The sequence below is a fragment of the Amblyraja radiata genome, chromosome 8, assembly GCF_010909765.2.
Source record: "Amblyraja radiata isolate CabotCenter1 chromosome 8, sAmbRad1.1.pri, whole genome shotgun sequence".
NCBI classification, from domain to species: domain Eukaryota; kingdom Metazoa; phylum Chordata; class Chondrichthyes; order Rajiformes; family Rajidae; genus Amblyraja; species Amblyraja radiata.
The window spans coordinates 60,495,067-60,513,821 of NC_045963.1; the positions used below are offsets into that span (position 1 = coordinate 60,495,067).

Consider the following 18,755-nt stretch of genomic DNA (forward strand, 5'->3'; position numbering starts at 1 on the left):
AATGCAATATTCTATTAGCCTTTGATCCAAGGTCAGTGCAAGGTAAAATTCCAACTATACACGGTTATCAAATATACTCAAGTCTCAGGTGGGACTGAATTCTTGGTAAAACTTTTTAATGAAATGCTTCATCAACTGTTTCTAGGTATAAAAGGGCTACCCTATCAAATAATCAAAGAAGAGAATTGTTTATAATATTATTATAAATTGTTTATATTATTATTATTTATTATTATTAATTATTGTTTATTCCCTACTGCAAACATTAGTTGACTTTCTAAATGAGATTCCCAATTACATTCATTAGGTGTATTTAAATGAAAGAGATAATACTTACTGGTCGTCCTGCTATTCCTGGTTCACCTGCATCACCTTTCATTCCGGAACGTCCCTGTAAAAGACAAAGTCCACATCATCAGCATGACAAACAAAATTATCCTGGAATGATCTATACGGTTAACAGTGTTCCCAGCTGTATGACGGATTTGATGGAAGTTGCAAGGTTAATATTAGACCAAAGATAGACACAAAGAGTAACTCAGCGGAACGGGCAGCATCTCTGGAGAGAAGGAATGGGTGACATTTCGGGTTGAGACCCTTCTTCAGACTGATGTCAGGGGAGAGGGAGATACAAAGATAAGGAAGTGTAAGGTGCAAAAATAGGACAAAGGGAATAGATAACAAAGCAAACAGATAAAATGTAGTCGGAGACAGTAAGACTAGTCAGAGAACTGGGAAGGGGAGGGATGGAGAGAGAGGAAAAGCAAGGGTTACTTGAAGAGAGGAATTCAGTCAACATCCACGAGGACCAACAAACATCCGTACACTGGTTATATCCTACCCATTCGGGACTATTTACAGAAGCCTACAAATCTACACGTCATTGGAATGTGGAAAGAAACCTGAGCACCAGGAGAAAACCCAAGTGATCACATAGAGAACATCCAAACTCCATACAGACAGCACCTGTAGTCAATGTAAAGTAGAAACTCTACTGCTGCGTTACTATGCCACCTCTTTGATCCATTTTTCACCTTCTGGTCCCTTTATCACCTCCTCTCCTCCTCATTATACCAGCTAACTTCCCTCTCCATTCTCAGTCCTGGTGCAGTTTCAACCCAGAATGTCAACAATTAATTTCCTTCCACAGGTGCTGCTCAACCCGCAGCTCCTCCAACAGATTGTTTTTTTGCTCTGGAAACCCATATATATTCTTGCTAATAACGGAAGCAATTCTGAATTTAGAAACTTCACCATGATAATCAAGAAATCAATGCATCAACGTGTAGAAAATATAAAAATTCTCCTTTCTCCAAACATAATATTTCAACAATTAATAAGGGCATTATGTCTTTGAATGCTTTTATTTGTCAAATGAAAATTGTTGCTATGCTTGTGTATACACTGATCCCTCTATTTTCCCCTCTATTTGCATCTTGTCTGTTCACTGCCTTACAGGATAACACCCAGTTATGGTTTCATGGCAATGATGTCCCAGAGTGTTAAAATTGATTCTGTCTCCAGAGCAGAAAGGACGATGATGGTGGGGCAAAGTTAAATTTTAAATGGCTCGTTAAAAAATTGATTGATTTAATGGTTCCAGTTAACCTGCATGGTAAAATAAAAAATAAATTAAAATAAATTTAAAAAAGGGTCTCCTCCTCCATTGCCAGAGTGAGCAACACCGGAAATTGGAGGAACAGCACCTCATATTCCGCCTGGGTTGCTTGCGTCCGGATGGCATGAACGTTGAATTCTCCCAGTTTTGCTAGCCCTTGCTGTCTCCTCCCCTTCCTTAACCCTCGAGCTGTCTCCTCCCATCCCCCCACCCTCGGGCTCCTCCTCCTCCCTTTTTCCTTCCTTCTCCCCCCCACCCCCCATCAGTCTGAAGAAGGGTTTCGGCCCGAAACGTCGCCTATTTCCTTCGCTCCATAGATGCTGCTGCACCCGCTGAGTTTCTGCAGCATTTTTGTGTACCTTTGGTCACTTTAGACAAGCCATTTAGTTTCTGTTTAAAACATTATTACTTCTCTTCTAAGAATTTAGGAATAGGAATTATCCAATCTGATCCTTGAGGTTAGTTTGTTGGCATGACTTTCATTTGAGTATTTCAGTGCCAACAGATCTTGTCCCACTTAAGTCTCAATGCCAATGGAGCAGAGCCATGGATAAAGTAGCAGATTGTTGAAAGATTACTTGAAGCTCAGGAATAAAAAAGTCACAGCTAGTCCAAAATCCATCTTGGAAAGTTGTTAAAAGACGCAAGACAGAAAAACAAACTTTCTTTTGCAGCTGAAGCATATCTGTGAAAACTATCATCGTGAAGCCAGTCTAGGTTTTAAATATTTTTCATAGATATATTAAAGGAGCATCATTCAAATTATTTGATTAATGGTCCTCTTTGTTTCAACTATAGGAGCATAGCGGTCTGAACACAAAACATACATGGGAGAGGGGGGGCAGAGCTGAAAGGAGAACTTGGAATTTGCTCACAGTAAAAATATTATTGCTGACACCATCCCTTACATATGTTCAAGCAAGATCTTTTTCAGTAATGTTATCTGAATATTAGGACAAACTCCATTGTATTTGTACATGGCAATTTCCCAAATTGTTCCCATTTATGCAATGTGAGATCACCTCCCCAAGTAATAGAATGGAAAAGTATTATGTTTACTATTCCTTCTCATGTGAATCTTCATAATAGCTGTAGCCTAAAACAGCTGATAACTAGAAACATCTCGAAACCAGTTTCTCTTGATGTCCCAAATTAACAAAATCCAAATGACTACAAATGGCTGGAGTTTTAACATTAAAATTAAACAACCAAGGAAAAGACTTGACCAACTGTGTTCAGTAATCATTTTTGAGGTTCATATTGTTGAAATTGTTATGCAATATGTAAAGAAAATCAACTATTTTTTTGACAGGTACAATCATTTTTAAAAGACGTATTAGATAATGCTCACAGCTGCAAAATAATTGTTCATAAAAGAGAATTGTGGCTTGATGTAATTGTGATTGACAATCAGCCATTGGAAGTATAGATCTATGACTAAGATCTTCCTATTCAAAATTCTATTTTGTTTAAAAAATGCTGCAGTACTGGGATATTATATATTCTGGGCTGGCCATACTCTGGTTTGCTAAAAGGCTGACCATATTGATGTTTGCATTAAATACAGTGAGAGCCAGTAGGTCTTGTGCTGCCTGTTGCTCATGGCAAAACAAATCCTGTAAAAATTTAGACCAAATAAGGTTTTTTTTAAATGGCATTTCTTTCCCTGCCCACATGATTTACGAGGATATTGTCAGGATAAGAGGGTCTGAGCTATCGGGAGAAGTTGACTAGGCTGGGACTCTATTCCTTGGAGTGCAGGAGGATGAAGGATGATCTTATAGAGGTGTATAAAATCATGAGAGGAATACATCGGGTAGATGCACAGAGTCACGTGCCCATAGTAGGTGAATCGAGGACCAGAGGGCATAGATTGAAGTGGAAAATATTTAATAGGGGTTACTTTTTCACACAATAGGTGGTGATTGTATGGAACAAGCTGCCAGAGAAGGTAGTCGAGGCAGAGATCATCCCAATGTTTAAGAAAGTTAGGCAGGTACATGGATAGGACTGGTTTGGGGGGGGGGGGTATGGACCAAATGCAGGCAGGTAGGACTAGTGTAGCTGTTCTACTCCCCATTAACATAATTTGGACATATATTGCCATTTCTTCATCATCCCTAATACAAAATCATGGAACCTGCTCCCCAACATAATGTAGAGCTATTTCACCACATATACAGCAGTGGCTTAAATGGCAAGATTACAGTATCTTCCTCGAGTCAAATTGTGGAAAGGTAATAAATACCAGTGCCTTCTTTGATAGTGGTACCTGATAGTGAAACCAAAAATGGATAGGTGTCAGAGTCTGAATTTTTCTTTATTATGAGCAACACCAATAATTCCAACCCATTTGTTCTCTTCTCTTTCATGAAATGCCTTTAGATTATTTACCGAGTAAACTATACTGTTCTGGCATTGGTCCTGCTGTTGATTTCTGAAAGCAAACTAGATTATGCGCAATGGCTTTGCTACTATAAAGCAGGTTGATCAGCCTAACACGTTATGAACTGCCTATAACCTCACACTCACAGGTAGTAATAAAACAAACAGACTTACCGGTTCTCCTGGAATTGAGAGTCCATTAGGACCCTGAGGGCCTGGCAGACCTTGTGGACCTGGGGCGCCTGGCTCACCACGATTTCCTGTAGAACCCTGCAGAAAGGTAGTTCAGCATTTTTATTATTTTTGAGTTCTGAATGACAAACATAAAGAAATCTATTGTTGTCATTGCATTCATCTGTATCCATTACATAATTGCACAAATTGGTCCAAAGCAAACATGCATACATTTCACCCAGCTATCACTCAGGCATTGCGAAATCCTAGCAGCTCAGTAGGAAAAAACATCAATCAACATCGAACAGAACCAGTCCGACTATGGTCGATTCATGATCTGTGCTGCATGAACTGATTGGCTTGTTGTATTGTCGGAAATTGCAGCAATCAATTCATGCTCAGAAAGATCCCACTGCTGCCACTCAGGGCTTTGAATATTTTTCTGGATTGTTAAACTGATCCCCAAATTGCCAGTCTGTTAAATTTGCCAACGCCCCACTATTACATTGAGCTGGGTGCCAAAATTGCCAGAGATCATAACCTGTTGATGTTTATAGTCATGGAACCAGAGGATTTTTAACTTGAACTGGAACCAAGCATCAATTAATATTTTATAGAAAGATAGAAAGAAAGTTAGAATAAATTAAAATTAAATTTACATGTGATCCATGTAGTCCTCTGTCTCCTCTGGGACCTTTGCCACCAAATTGACCCTGTAAATGAGAGACAACACAGATAAGATAAACAAAATGCTTCTTTTAGTCTATGCACTTGAATTACTTTCTTTCAAGATTTCCCCTAGCTCTTAAAACTCCCCAGAAAAGCACGGGGTACATATGAGATTATAAGATTTGATATGCCAGGAGACTAGTGCAAGTCTATATGCAGCAGTGGAATTAATAAATACAAAACATATGTCTAAAATTGCTGGCTCAATATACTCTGTTTACTTGACATTGGAATTATCATGACTTTACTCCTCTTGAATTCAATGATATACATATTCACAAATATTCCCTGTAAAATTTTGCTGGTGTTAATTCCGTTGCAAATCCCTCTCTCTCTCTCTCTCTCTCTCTCTCTCTGTTTCCCAGTATTCCCACAGATCAGAATTATATAAGATATTATGATTACATAAGGAAGACAAGAAATAAACAAATATTTCCTTACAGCAGGTCCGGGAGGTCCTGGAGGCCCTTTGCTGTCTTGAGAGCATGTGCAAGCATGCGGAAGGGCAGGGCATTTTGCTTCATCTCTCTGAAAAACAAACAAAACAGCAACCATCAAATTATGGAACAAAGTGTCACAAAAAGAACAAAATTTTTAAAAAACGAATCAATTTCCTAATCAAACCAACGGCTGTTGGTTATGAAATTTTGAAAACAAATTGAACTGCTATATCATTCAAATTAACTAAAGCAGAGATATTCATGGACCTTGCATGACACTATTTTCTGGTAGCTTTTAATCAGTATTTTCATTTGCACATGCATTTGTTGGCAACATGAATAATACCTCCATGCTAAACAAGCGGAGAAGAAATAGAATTGACCTGAAAACAGTCAATAGTGATTTATAAAAAGGTTATGTAGGAAGGAACTGCAGTTGCTGGTTTAAACCGAAGATCGACACAAAAAGACCCGTCTCGATCCGAAACGTCAACATTCCTTCGCTCCAGAGATGCTGCCTGTCCCACTGAGTTACTCCAGTTTTTTTTCATTTTTTAAAGGGAGTTGGACACTTGAGGGCCAGTACTTTGGACGTATACAAGAGTAAAAGAGGGAATGAAACCAAATCATTTGATTTACAAGAAGCATATTCTTCCAGTATATCTGAAAAAATAACACGGAGGCACATGAAAGCAGAAGAAACTGCTGATGATGGAATCTTGAGTAAAAAACAAAGTGCTGGATATTAGGTAGCAATTGTGAAAGGAATGGACAGACTACACATCAGGTCATTAACCTTTTACATATAGATTGGACTGGTAAGGAGAAAGCTGGAAAAAGGAGGTGGAGGTTGGGCAAAGTCTGGATACAGACGTAGGGAGGGTGGTTAGTGATGGGTGGAGTAGGTAATACCGCTGCAAGGTGAAAAGGAGACAAAGGGGTGTTAAGCAAGGAAAGAAGAGAAAGAGTGAAATGTGGAGAGAGGGATTTACGTTTGGGCTCGCCAATATAAAGGAGGCCAATACTTCCCTTTTTTCCTCATTTTTTGTCTGGCTACCCAGGTCCCTCCTTCCAACCAGATCCCTCACTCCAGCTTATCAGACTGTCTTTCCTTATTGGACACTCTTTTGTCTCCCTTTCACTTCTACCCTTATCACTTATTCCACCCATATACCGATAATAACCCCCTACCCCACCTCTATTGCAACTTTCTCCTTCCCATTCCAATCAATCTGAAGAAGGGTTCCAGTACATTATTTTTTTGCTCGTGGAAATACATGAGTTAATTTACTCAGATACCCAAATTCAACCAATCATTCAGAGCAGATTTTTGAACCACCCTTTTTGTGTTTGTGTGTAGTGTCAATTTACTCTTTAAAAAAAAGGTCAATATTTTGTGCTAGTAAGATTGCAACACCTCAAGCCGTGTAGCCAACCTTAACACTATTATTTGTGATCAAAACTATGCTCCCTTCTCATACTTCTTGTTATTCAGCTGGATTACTCTTGACAATAATCAAATATTCCCTTTACTCCAGGTTAAAACAAATCAAATGGAAGAATTTAAACAAAATAGCATTTTGTTTAATATCACAATAATTACATGCAGTGTAAATGCCTAACAGTTGAATCAGGGAAGAATTAAATCAAAGGAAGGAACACAAGCAATCACAACCTGACAATCTGTCATCTACTGGGTATTAGATACTTACCATGGAAGGGATGTCGCAGCATTTGTCTCTAATGGCCCAGCCCAGACTGCAGATGATATCAAAACTTTGGATCTCGAACTAGAATTGAGAGAGAGAAAAATGTTTTATAAGCACATAGCAAGCAGTTGCTGCAGCTGTATAAACTTTAATTCACATAGCAGTTGTATAAAACTTTGCTTAGTCCAAATTTGAGTACTATGCAGTTTTGGTTGCTGCATTATTGAATGGATATGGATGGTGAAGAAGACATTCACTCGGTCATAAGGTCATAAGTAATAGGAGCAGAATTCAGCCCATTCAAGTCTACTCCGCCATTCAATCATGGTTGATCTATCTCCCCCTCCTAACCTCATTCTCCTGCCTTCTCCCCATAACTCCTGGCACCCCTGGATTGGATATTATCTATCAGTTAATATTGGACTAACTTTGATTGTTTTTTCTGGAGTTTTGAAGGCTGAAGGGTGAATTATATAAAAGTGATAGAAGTATATACAATTTTGAGAACAATTTATAGGGTAAATAGTCAGAGTCTTCTCAGGGTAAAAATGTCAAATACAAAAGGACATAGCTTTGAAATGAGAGGGGGGAAAGTTTAAAGATTTGCTCAACAAGTTTTTTTGAGAGACTGATAGGTGCCTGGAACATGTTGCCAAGTGAGGTGGTAGCAAATACAATATCAACGTTGAAGAGGCATTTAGACAAACTGTCAGAGAATAGAGGGATATGAACCATGTGCACACAGATGGGGTTTGTTAGATTGGCATTATAGTCAGCATGGACGGAAGGGTCTGAAGATGCAATCATGTATTATGTAATCATACATATGTAATCATGTATTATCTTTCTGCTGACTAGTTAGCACGCAACAAACTGTACCTCAGCACACATGACGATAAACACAACTAAACTGAACAATATTCATCCTCCAGAGATGTTGCCTGACCTGCTGTGTTACTTCAGCACTATTTTTCGAAACTAGCATCTGCAGTTCCTTGTGTCTCCCAATTTGTATATGGTTTGACCAATGTCAAGGATGGTGAATGCAGTAGACTAGATTTGAAAAAGCGTAATTGTTGCTTCACCCAGTTTGTGCTCCTGGCTGCTGGGAAGGGAAAAATGAAATGAATGGATTAGTATTGCATCTCTTCTTACTGCGAGGGAAAGTGTCAGTGGAGGGGGCGAGGTGGGTCTGGATGAAAGTGTGGATAAAGTAGTGACAGAAAATAGTCCTTGCAAGACACAGAAAGGAGATGAATAATTTGTTGAATGTGATGGCTGGTGGTCGGGGGGGGGGGGGGGGGGGGGGGGGGGGGGGGTTACCAGGGGAACAAGATGCATGTTTGTGTGCCCTCAATTCTGGTTGGAAGTATTTTGTGCCGTGACCACTGGAAGGAAATCACAAACTCTCTAGGCATACAACGTCACAATACATTATCACTAACACATGGAGATGCAGTTTAAATCTGTTCTATCTCTTTCAGACAGCACGTGATATTAACTTTGCAAATTAAGTAAGTAAAGAGGGAAGTGCAAGGCAAATGAAAAGGTAGTTTGATACAAAGAGTGGAGGGGTAAGTTGTAGATTTGCTAAAAATAAATATCTTTATTTTTTATGTATGTCTCTATTCTCTGACAGCATCATCTTGGGTTCTTGGTTGATATACATAACCCCATGGGCCCTGAATAGGTAGTGTAAGCCACATTGAGAAATGAAACTGATGAATAACATTTGTATGCAGCAGGGAGGAGGAAATGTGCTATCTGATATCTATCACTGGCACAGACTGTGCCATTACTAATTCCGTTTCAGATTGAAGCTAAGGAGAAAGGACCTAATTTCACCTCAAAAGTTACTTAATGTTCCGCGATTGCATAAAAATGAATTGCAAACCAACAATCTGGAAGGAATGTTTATAAATGAGCATCGAACACCGTAGTGAATGTAATTTGCTTTTTAACAATAAAATGTACACCACTTACTGCAGCAGACTTGCCCTTTGGCCCTCGAGATTTAACCAGTTTTCCAAGGCTTTCATATCCATTTGTTGTTATATTGCCAGGTGGGTTTGCCATCTTCTCTTCAATTTCTTGACAGTCCACGATCAGTTTAACACTGTTTTGATTTACCAAAATATGAACCTGTGCAGGAAATATTTAAAAATATATATTTGGGTCAATGTTTATCATTGTCAATTGGATACTTTCTTGCAGTCACAAAATTGAAGGATTGATTGAAGTCTGTGTTCCTTTCATCCCCTGGGCCTCCAATTTTTCACATCTAATAGTTCTTTGCCTTAAGCTCTGTAATTAAATATCAGATTTCACTTACCTAGTCACAGATTTATTTTTCATCACCACTGGTAAATCTGCTTTCATTTCTAGCTTATGAGATTTACTACTTGTTTAAGATAATCCTTAAACCCATACCTATGACAAGATTTTTGTTCCTTGCTTCTACCAAATGTCTCTTCCTCAGGATCTGAAGAAGGGTCTCGACCCGAAACATCACCCATGCCTGTCCCACAGAGTTACTCCAGCATTTAGTGTCTCCATCAGGATCATGTCATCTCATGTTGGAGGTCCCAGTGACCTATATATATCTTGGGCCTATTTATATTTGACCCAATATATCTTGGGCCTCTCTAACTCACAACCTAGGCCAACTTACTTTTCTCTGCAGATTCCATGATAGTAGAGTAAGCAAAATATAAGTCTTTGAGTATCTAAGGCCTTTATGTGCAACATAATTTTTCAGCAGCGGACCCCAAAACATGTTGTTACTCTACCTTCAAATTCTATTTAATGTTCACATGGGCATTTAGTCAGTGACGTAAAACTGGAGAATTCAACTGGAGAATTGGGTTGTAGACTACCCAAATCGAATATAAGGTGGTGTTCCTCCAGTTTGAATGTGGCCTCACTCTGGCAATGATGGAGGCTGACGAGGTCAGTAAAACCTATTCAAGCCTTTGAAGCAATGAAATAAAGAGTTTTCCATTGAGTCTTCAAAGGTTGGATTGATGAAGGTGCAGTAACTGCCCTCAGATAAAATTAGTAAACTATCAACAGGAAGGGTGTTGATGAAGGGTGTTAAATGGAAACGTTAGCAGAAGGAAAACTAAGAGGCAGAAGTGAACAGAGTCTGCTGAGCTTCTAGCAAAAGCAAAATTATGACATCAATTGTGTCTCAGAGATCTGTAGGAAAACGAGATAAAAGATCTCTTCTTGAGCACTCAAAGTACTAACCTATACAACATGAAAGATATAAGATACCTTATGGTCTTCCGTATAAAGAAAAGACCAAAAATTGAATGCTAAAAAGATAATGGAAGAGGAACATTTGCGCAGAAGACCGAAAAACATGATTAAGGAGAAAGATATTGTGGCAGTTTTCTAAAAGCTTGAAAAAGGTGCAAGATAATTGGATTAGGCAGGGGTCAAACGTATAAGTAAAATAAATTAAACAATAACAATTTGCTTAAAGGGTTTTAAACTCTGACAAAGGCTTTGAAAGTTTTTCAGTCATTAATGAATGAAATATCAGCCAATATGTTTCAACCATACAGCTGGAGAATGCAAAATATCAGTCACTATTTGGGGAAAATCAATGGTAAAATTGACCGTATTTTAAATTTTATTTTTCGCATGGCAATAAATTTCTTGAATCTTGAATCTTGAATCTTAAAAGTACTTCCTTATCCTTTATAATTCTTTAATGGGATGACAACTTTTGTTTTCTGGCTTGAAACCTCTTAGTCAAAATCCAAATCCAGTTAGGATTGATGTTTATCTCTGAGATTGAGATTAGGACCACCATGAGTGGAGGTGTGTCCAATATTAAAAACTCCATAAAATGAAAAACAATTTCAGGAACTGGAAAATGCACTAAAAGTACTAGTCCACTCTGCTGATTAACTGATTACCTGCACCTTTTGACTATTCATACTGTTTTACCAGGGACTGGATTGTTTTGATTTTATGTGTGAAATGTTTAGGTTTTATGTGCGATGCTCCGGTATTCCCTGGGAAACATCTTCTCATTTTGCACTGTACCTGTTGCTTTGCAAGATGACAATAAAGGTTGATTGATTGATTGATTGATTGATTGATTGATTGATTGATTGATTGATTGTTTGATTGAATGGAACCCTGTAAACCAACTAACATTATAATTTTCTGTCTTTTCAACTTTTTAACTAAGCCCTCTTCAAACAATCCTCATTCAACATGTTTTCGTCATTTTCACTCAGCATTTTTGTTTGTTTAAACTGCATGCTTTTAAGTAATTTTGGCTGGGTTCTTAGTATATGAATGCTTTATATTCTTTACAGCTGGCGACTTTTTAAACTGCTCTGTCAGTACTATGGCAATGAGGATTTTGAAATCTCTGTGTTTATCTAGCTCATCCTCAACAAGGTACTTGCTGGGTTGGCTCTCATCCATCAAGAACTTTATTTAAAAGATTCAGCTGTTCTTACCATCTGCTGCCTCCTGCAATGTGAATGGAAAACCCATGTAATCAAGCACATTCAGATCTCAATCTCTCAAAATTGTTTTTTCCTGAAAAACAAATTTCCCCTTGATGTTGCTTTGCAGGATATCACTGAGTTGAATAGCTCCTATCATCAATCCCTGACGTGACCCCGTCATTATAATGCAAATGTCAGTGCACAAATTGGCAGCATTCCTACATATATTATAACAGCCCCTATACTTCAATTGCTAAAAAAATATTTCAGTCAGCCTGCGGTTGTGATATGCTCTATGTAAATACAACTCTTTCCTTAAAGTAGTTATAACTTAAGTGCATTGCACTCAACAATATTATGAAAATAGAAGCAGATGACTAGTGTTCTGGAGTTGAAATCTGTAACTTATTTACAAACTACTCAGTACTTTTCTGTCAATCTCTGACACACAAATTTATAAAATCCCATAAGGAACATTTGGAAATTATTCCAAAGACATCATTAGTCATTCAGGCATAAATCCATGGTATCTCCAATCTCCAAACAAATAATTTATGTTTCCCTTCATACCACCCATTCTGCCAAGTCTTACTGCACTGATGACATAAGATTTGGAATGAAACCAACAGGGATCTTAAAACAACTCTGTCCCAAAATGACTATCACCAGTGGTTTGATGGGTAAATGCAAAGCTTGATGTAACTGAATTTATAAAGGTCTTTCTCTTCTGTGGTCCCTCCGGATTGAGGGTGACTTATGTATATCTAATCCAATTCAGTGAGTTCAGAGTTGATTGATGAGCCCCATTGTGGGACATATGATTCAGCTTGATGGTTTGAGTGCATGGGTGGTTTGGGAGGTGGTGAACTCTTTCCATTATTTTGATGCACCACCATGTGCTTCCAATGGAGGTACTCAGTGCCATCTCACACATAGGTAGTTGGGGCATTATGTTAGACCTGTAAAAGTAATTGATAATACCTCGATTGGAGCATTGTGTACTTTTCTGGGCACTCTTATAGGAAGGGTGTCATTAAACTGGTAAAAGATGCAAAATTAATTCATGAGGATGTTACTGAGTTTAGAGGGTTTGAGTTATAAGGAGAGGGAGGATAATTTGGTTTTATTTTTCCTGGACCAGTGGAGGCTGAAGGATGACCTTACAGAGGTCCATGGAATAGGAGAGCTTTAAACTAAAAGGTTTACATTTAGGATGAGAGGGGGAAATTTTAAAGGTATTTAAGGAGCAACACAGAGATTGATGTGTGTATGGAACAAACTGCCCGAGAAAGTCATACAGACAGAAACAATTAAGACATTTACAAGACACTTAGATGGGTACTTGGATAGGAAAGACTCGGAGGGATTTGGAGGGAACCACGCGCAGGCAAGTGGTAACTTGATTAGCATGGACGAGTTAGGCCAAAGGGCATGTTTCCATGCTATGTAGTCCTACGATGCTCCTCTAGCACACCAAGGAAATCAAATTTTCAAGGAGACTAAAAACATCCTTGAAACATTTCCTTTGACCTGGTAATCGTTTGCCATGACAAAGCTTGACAAAGAGTACTTTTTTTGGAGTTTAGTATTAAACATGTGAACAAGTGACTAGCCCACTTGAGATGGCTCAATATAATTAGAGCCTCGATGCTGAGGATGTTGGCATGGGGGAATTATACACTTCATCTGGCAGCTCATTCCATATATAATGATCCTCTGGGTAAAGATGTTTCTCCTCAGTTCCCTTTTAAATCTTTATACTCTCACCTTAAACCTCTACTACCTGATTCCACTGCCCTGGAAAAAAAAACTGTGCATGTTCACCCTATCTATTCACCTCATTATTTAGCAAGTGCCAGTGAATGAAGAAATCAAATTGCTATTCCAGAAACATACCTATAGGATGAACAAAGCTTGAAACAAAATATTCCAGAGTATTCAATACAAAGGAAGGATGGAAAGAGTAAAGCAGATAGACACAAAAGGCTGGAGTGACTCAGCGGGCCAGACAGCATCTCTGTAGACAAAAGTGCTGGAGAAACTCAACGGGTGCAGCAGCATCTATGGAGTGAAGGAAATAGGCAATGTTTCGGGCTGAAACCCTTCTTCAGACTGATGTAGGGTGGGGAGGGGGGACGAGGAGAAGAAAGGAAGAGGAGGAGCCCGAGGGCTGAGGGAGAGCTGAGAAGGGGAGGAGACAGCAAGGGCTACTGGAAATTGGAGGTCAATGTTTATGCTGCTAGGGAAATATGAGGTTCTGCTATTTCAATTTCCGGTAGTGCTCACTCTGGCCATGGAGGAGGCCCAGGACAGAAAGGTTGGATTTGGAATGGGAGGGGGAGTTGAAGTGCTGAGCCACAGGGAGATCAGGTTGGTTAACGCGGACCGAGCGGAGGTGTTCGGCGAAACGATCGGCAAGCCTACGCTTGGTCTCACCGATATAGATCAGCTGACATCTAGAGCAGCGGATGCAATAGATGAGGTTGGAGGAGATTCAGGTGAACCTCTGTCGCACCTGGAACAACTGCTTGGATCCTTGAATGGAGTCGAGGGGGGAGGTAAAGCGACAAGTGTAGCATCTCTTGCAGTTGCAAGGGAAAGTGCCCGGGGAGGGGGTGATGCGGGAGGGAAGGGAAGAATTGACCAGGGAGTTACGGAGGGAGCGGTCTTTGCGGAAATCAGACGGGGGGGGGGGGGGGGGGGGGGGAGATGTAGAAAAGGAATGGGTGATGTTTCGGGTCAAGACCCTTCTTCAGATTGAAACATAGAAACATATGGGCCATTCAGCCCATCGAGCTAGCACTGCCATTTAATATGATCATGGCTGATCATCTAAAATCAGTACCCCATTCCTGCTTTTTCCCCATATCCCTTTATTCATTTAACCATACAAGACCTAAATCCAACTATCTCTTGAAAACATACAGTGAATTTGAAGAAGATTGGAATCTGAAGAAGGGTCTCAACCCAAAATGTTACCCATTCCTTTTCTCTAGAGATGCTGTCTAACCCGCTGAGTTACTCTAGCATTTCATGTTTATCTCTGGTTTAAAGCAGCATCTGCAGTTCCTTCCTACACACTATGGAAAGTAAAGAAGGTCTGATTGTGCTATTAATAAGGGATGATATCAGTACAGTTCAGCATGGCTCAGTTAGGTGCAGCTAAGAAGCAGATGAGGGCAGTAAACATTGGGAGTTGCCTAACAATCTCCTAGCAGCTGGCTTGATGTAGGCGGACTGTTCCCGTACTGGGGATTCCTCTCAGAGGCCCGCATCAGATGGCGGGGGTGGCGGGCACATCCGCCTTACCGCATTTTTGGCAGATTTGGCAAATCTCGGGTTGGCCCTGTAGTCCTGCTGTGAAAACAGCTTCTCTGTCCAGTGGGCAGCTGCTGATCTGCCCCTCATTAGGACTTACGAGGACAACTCGCTAAGTGGCACCTCGTGCCTGTGCAGGTTTCGCTGTAAAATTTACATTTATAATTGGTTTTATTTTAGTCTCTAGCAATCCATGATGCTTTAGAGACATGGGAGGGATATAATTAGTGGGTCAGCGGTGTATTGCTGTATTATTATTACGTGACCTCTGTTGGTCCAGCAAAATAGATGATATAGAAAGGCTCTGGAACTTAGGGTGCTGCAAAATCGGTGGTGGACCTGTTTTAACAATGTAGTGGTGAATTCCTGGTATGCAGATGAGATAGATTTCTGGATCACCATAGTGAGGAACAATGAGGAAGCAGACTGTTTTAGATTGGCATTGCTGAATAAGAAACGTCAGTGAATCTTTGTACAGCTATGCTCAGGAGAGCTGTTGAAGTCAGGCATTGATTGCATTCACAATAGATCTTGATAAATTTCCGAACATTGAAAGAATCAAGAACTAAGGGAATGAAGCTGGAAAATAGCCATAATTTTGTTAACCGGCAGAGTCGTTTGAGGGGCTAAATGGCCTTCTCCTGTTTCTGTCTCTTATATTTTTCTGCTCCATTTTGTTCCTGCTATTTCCAGCTCTAATTATATCTACTGAGCAAAAAGACAATTGAAGTTGTCCACAGGAAAGAGGTGCATATTTTTTCTTCAGAATGTTGTGAGACTATATTCCTCATAATTCCTCTTTGAAGACTTTTAAGCCAGAGCATATGAAAGGTTACTGTGGATAGATGGGAATGCAAAATTAGATTCAATCAGCCATAATCTTGTTCAATGCAAACTCGAGGGGCTATTGATTTATTTCGACTGTATTATCTTATCAGATTTGTTTATCATATTTGTACAACTCTCTGAATGTTATTATTATGATTATGATAAGTTCAACTGTTTGTGGAAAACCATGTTCCAGGTCCAAATGTGCATTATTGAAAAGAAATAACACAACAGAAGGAAAATGAGAGGGAGGGAAAGAAAAACAAACTTTCATTCACATCGCATTCTTCAACCTGCAATAGCTCTTACAATGGTGACTTTGGGCAGTTCTAAGTAAGCAAAGCAGGCCATTTGCACACAGCATGCATTCACACTTAACAATGAGATAATGGTCACCACATCTGTTTTGGTATTGTTAGAGGTATAAATATTGGCACGGATAAATGGAACACATTCCGACTCTTTTTCATTTGTATCGTGGGATCTTATGCAAAGAAAGCATATAGAACCTTGCCTTAATGTCTCATCCAAATGACAGGCTGGTATTCCAGTGGTCTCTTTATACAGCATCTGGTTGGATTATGTCCATAAGTTTATGGAGAGGGACTAATCCATAAACCTCCAAATGAGAAATGAGAGTCATCTCACTGATCCTTGATTGACACGATTAAGAAGGAACACAAACTTTAACATGTAGCAAGGCTGATATCATCAGGAAATACAAAATAACACATCATTTTCTGAATCCTTTTACTCGACTCCACATGCCATTAATCAACTCCTGGCAGTCTATTTTAAAAGTAGAGATTATTATTGGATACTTGTATTGCAAGCTCATATATTTTAAAATGAATGCAACAGATTTTCCACAATGCATTTTGATAGATTCCCTGTTGGACTGTGAAGTTATAACATTGTCCTAGTTAGATAATCCATTTGATGGCTACCTTCATCAGCGGCCGCTAGAATGACAAATCTGTACAATCATGCAACAAACTGATATGCAAGAATACAAGAAAATAGAAGCGAGTAGGTTACATGGCAGCCTGCCCCATCATTCAGAATGATCATGGCTGATCTATGCTGACCTCAGCTCTTCATCTGAGCCATTTCTACACCCTCTACTCAACGATCGATCAAATATTTATCCTCCCGCACTTAAAATATTTTGAGTGCTCCAGCTTCCACTACTCACTAGGGAAGAGAATTTGAGACATTTACAATCCTCTGTCAGTTTTAAATAATGGGCCACTGTCAAGCCTCCTTAAGCTTATCATTCTATTATATATTTCATTTTTTAAACTCCTGGTAAAATATGCCTAATCAGGATCTGCTCTGTCCAATTGATCACTTTCTTCTTTCCATCAACCAGAGAGTCTTTTCCACATAGTATCCAGCTGTCCCACCATTGTGGCTTAATTATCTCTTTTTAGTAAACTTTCTCAGATGCTGATCACCATTTGTGCAAAGAAACCGTACTGTTGGCTTTAACCATAAATTGATCTAATGACCGTAATAGCCTTGGCATTAGAGTATACTTTCACGAGTATAATTTCACAATTCCACCAAAAGAACCTAGCACACTTCTACAATACCTAAAATGTTCTAAATGCAGAGATCAAGCAAATTAGATATATTACACTGTCCCACAAATTTGAGGCACTGCCAAATTTCAGTTAAAAAAAATTGTATCAATATTTTCCATTCATGTGTCTTTGAGAAAGATAATAATATGAAATCTATCCCCAAAAGACATTGAGGCTACAATTATACTTAATTCGTGATCAACAGATAATGTAACATTATGCACATACTTTCACTTTTCCCTTTTGAAGTTTCCATTTATAATTTTAGTTCATTCCAATTGGATTAAATCTAACTTTCTGTGTGTGTGAAGCAATTGAGATGGAATTTCCAAATGTGCTTGAAAGAAAAAGATGGCACCAGCTTGTTGTTTCAGGATATAGTTGTGTTAATCAAGTGCAGCTTCAAGTAAATGTGACAGAGTGGAAAAAAAAGGAGGATTTCAAATTCAAACTACATTCTGTGCCAGATGCAGGCTGTGTTTATTGTGTCCTCCTTGAGTGGATAAAGGAGATATAGGAAAGAGATGAGGATGGAGGGTGCAGGGTAAGTGAGTATGATTCCACGATTGACTCATTGAGACAGCAAGATTTCATGATAGGAAGGTGCTGTAATCAGACTCAGTGATTCTGGATGATTAATAAGTAATTAGTATCTAGGGTGCAGCTCCAACTGTGCTGTATGTCTTTGATTCACATTAAATCTATCGGGTCCAGTTCAGTTTGGGTTCAAATGTTGAATTTTTACAATATCTGCAATCAAAATGCACAAACAGATAACGAAGAAGGTTGTTTCCACAGAACATTAAAAAAGGGAATTATATTAGCAAAATAATTGTAAGGGTACATCAAAGAATGGGATAGTGCACAAACTGGGAAGTCCTATCAAAGAATTAGAATGGAGATCATTAGAGCAAATGGCCTCCTGCACTGTAAATCCCACTAATTTTTCCAATTCTGTCAGCATTGGTAATACAATGCAATGGTGGGTGTTAGGAAGTGTGAGGGGATTATTTAAGAATAAGATATTCCTCACAATGTTGCACTATGCTTTGTGGCCTGAAAGCTCACTGGGTCAGGGGAATTGAATGTTTAAGGAAGTGCAAAAATGTCTTTAAACTAAACAGTCAGAAGCCTGTCCTTGGTCACCAATATATTCTGTTCCCTTGCCACCTTTTTGATTCTATTTCTTGTCAACTATCTGAAAGTGATACAAGCTGCTTATAATGTTGGAGGTAAGGAGCTTAGGTTCTCATATTGATGCCACAGCACCACATACTCCACCTCCGTCTCAGGGATGTACTAGAATGGTGTTCAACTTATTGGACCAGCTACCAGATGATAGCGTGTTTCTCTCTGCCCTCTCAGATGAATATAAAATACATTATTCTTTCTGATATTAATCCATCTTCAAAGTCACTGAAGCAGATGACTTGGCCATTAGCTCATTGGATATTTGGAAGGTTGGCATGTCCACATTAACTGCAACAGTGACTATG

At 39.1% G+C, this 18,755-nt stretch overlaps 1 protein-coding gene across 3 annotated transcripts in view; it reads right to left on the minus strand.

The window, feature by feature from the left end:
* The window catches only part of col12a1 (collagen type XII alpha 1 chain), a 235,328-nt gene that overhangs the window by 27,034 nt on the left and 189,539 nt on the right, over positions 1 to 18,755 (minus strand). For all 3 annotated transcript variants that reach the window (XM_033026046.1, XM_033026047.1, XM_033026048.1), the window contains 6 exons: positions 9,039 to 9,197; positions 7,059 to 7,136; positions 5,348 to 5,434; positions 4,837 to 4,890; positions 4,178 to 4,273; positions 338 to 391 (listed from right to left, as the gene is read on the minus strand). In XM_033026046.1, coding sequence (XP_032881937.1) covers positions 338 to 391; positions 4,178 to 4,273; positions 4,837 to 4,890; positions 5,348 to 5,434; positions 7,059 to 7,136; positions 9,039 to 9,197 — 528 coding nt within the window. The remainder of the gene's footprint in view (positions 1 to 337; positions 392 to 4,177; positions 4,274 to 4,836; positions 4,891 to 5,347; positions 5,435 to 7,058; positions 7,137 to 9,038; positions 9,198 to 18,755) is intronic.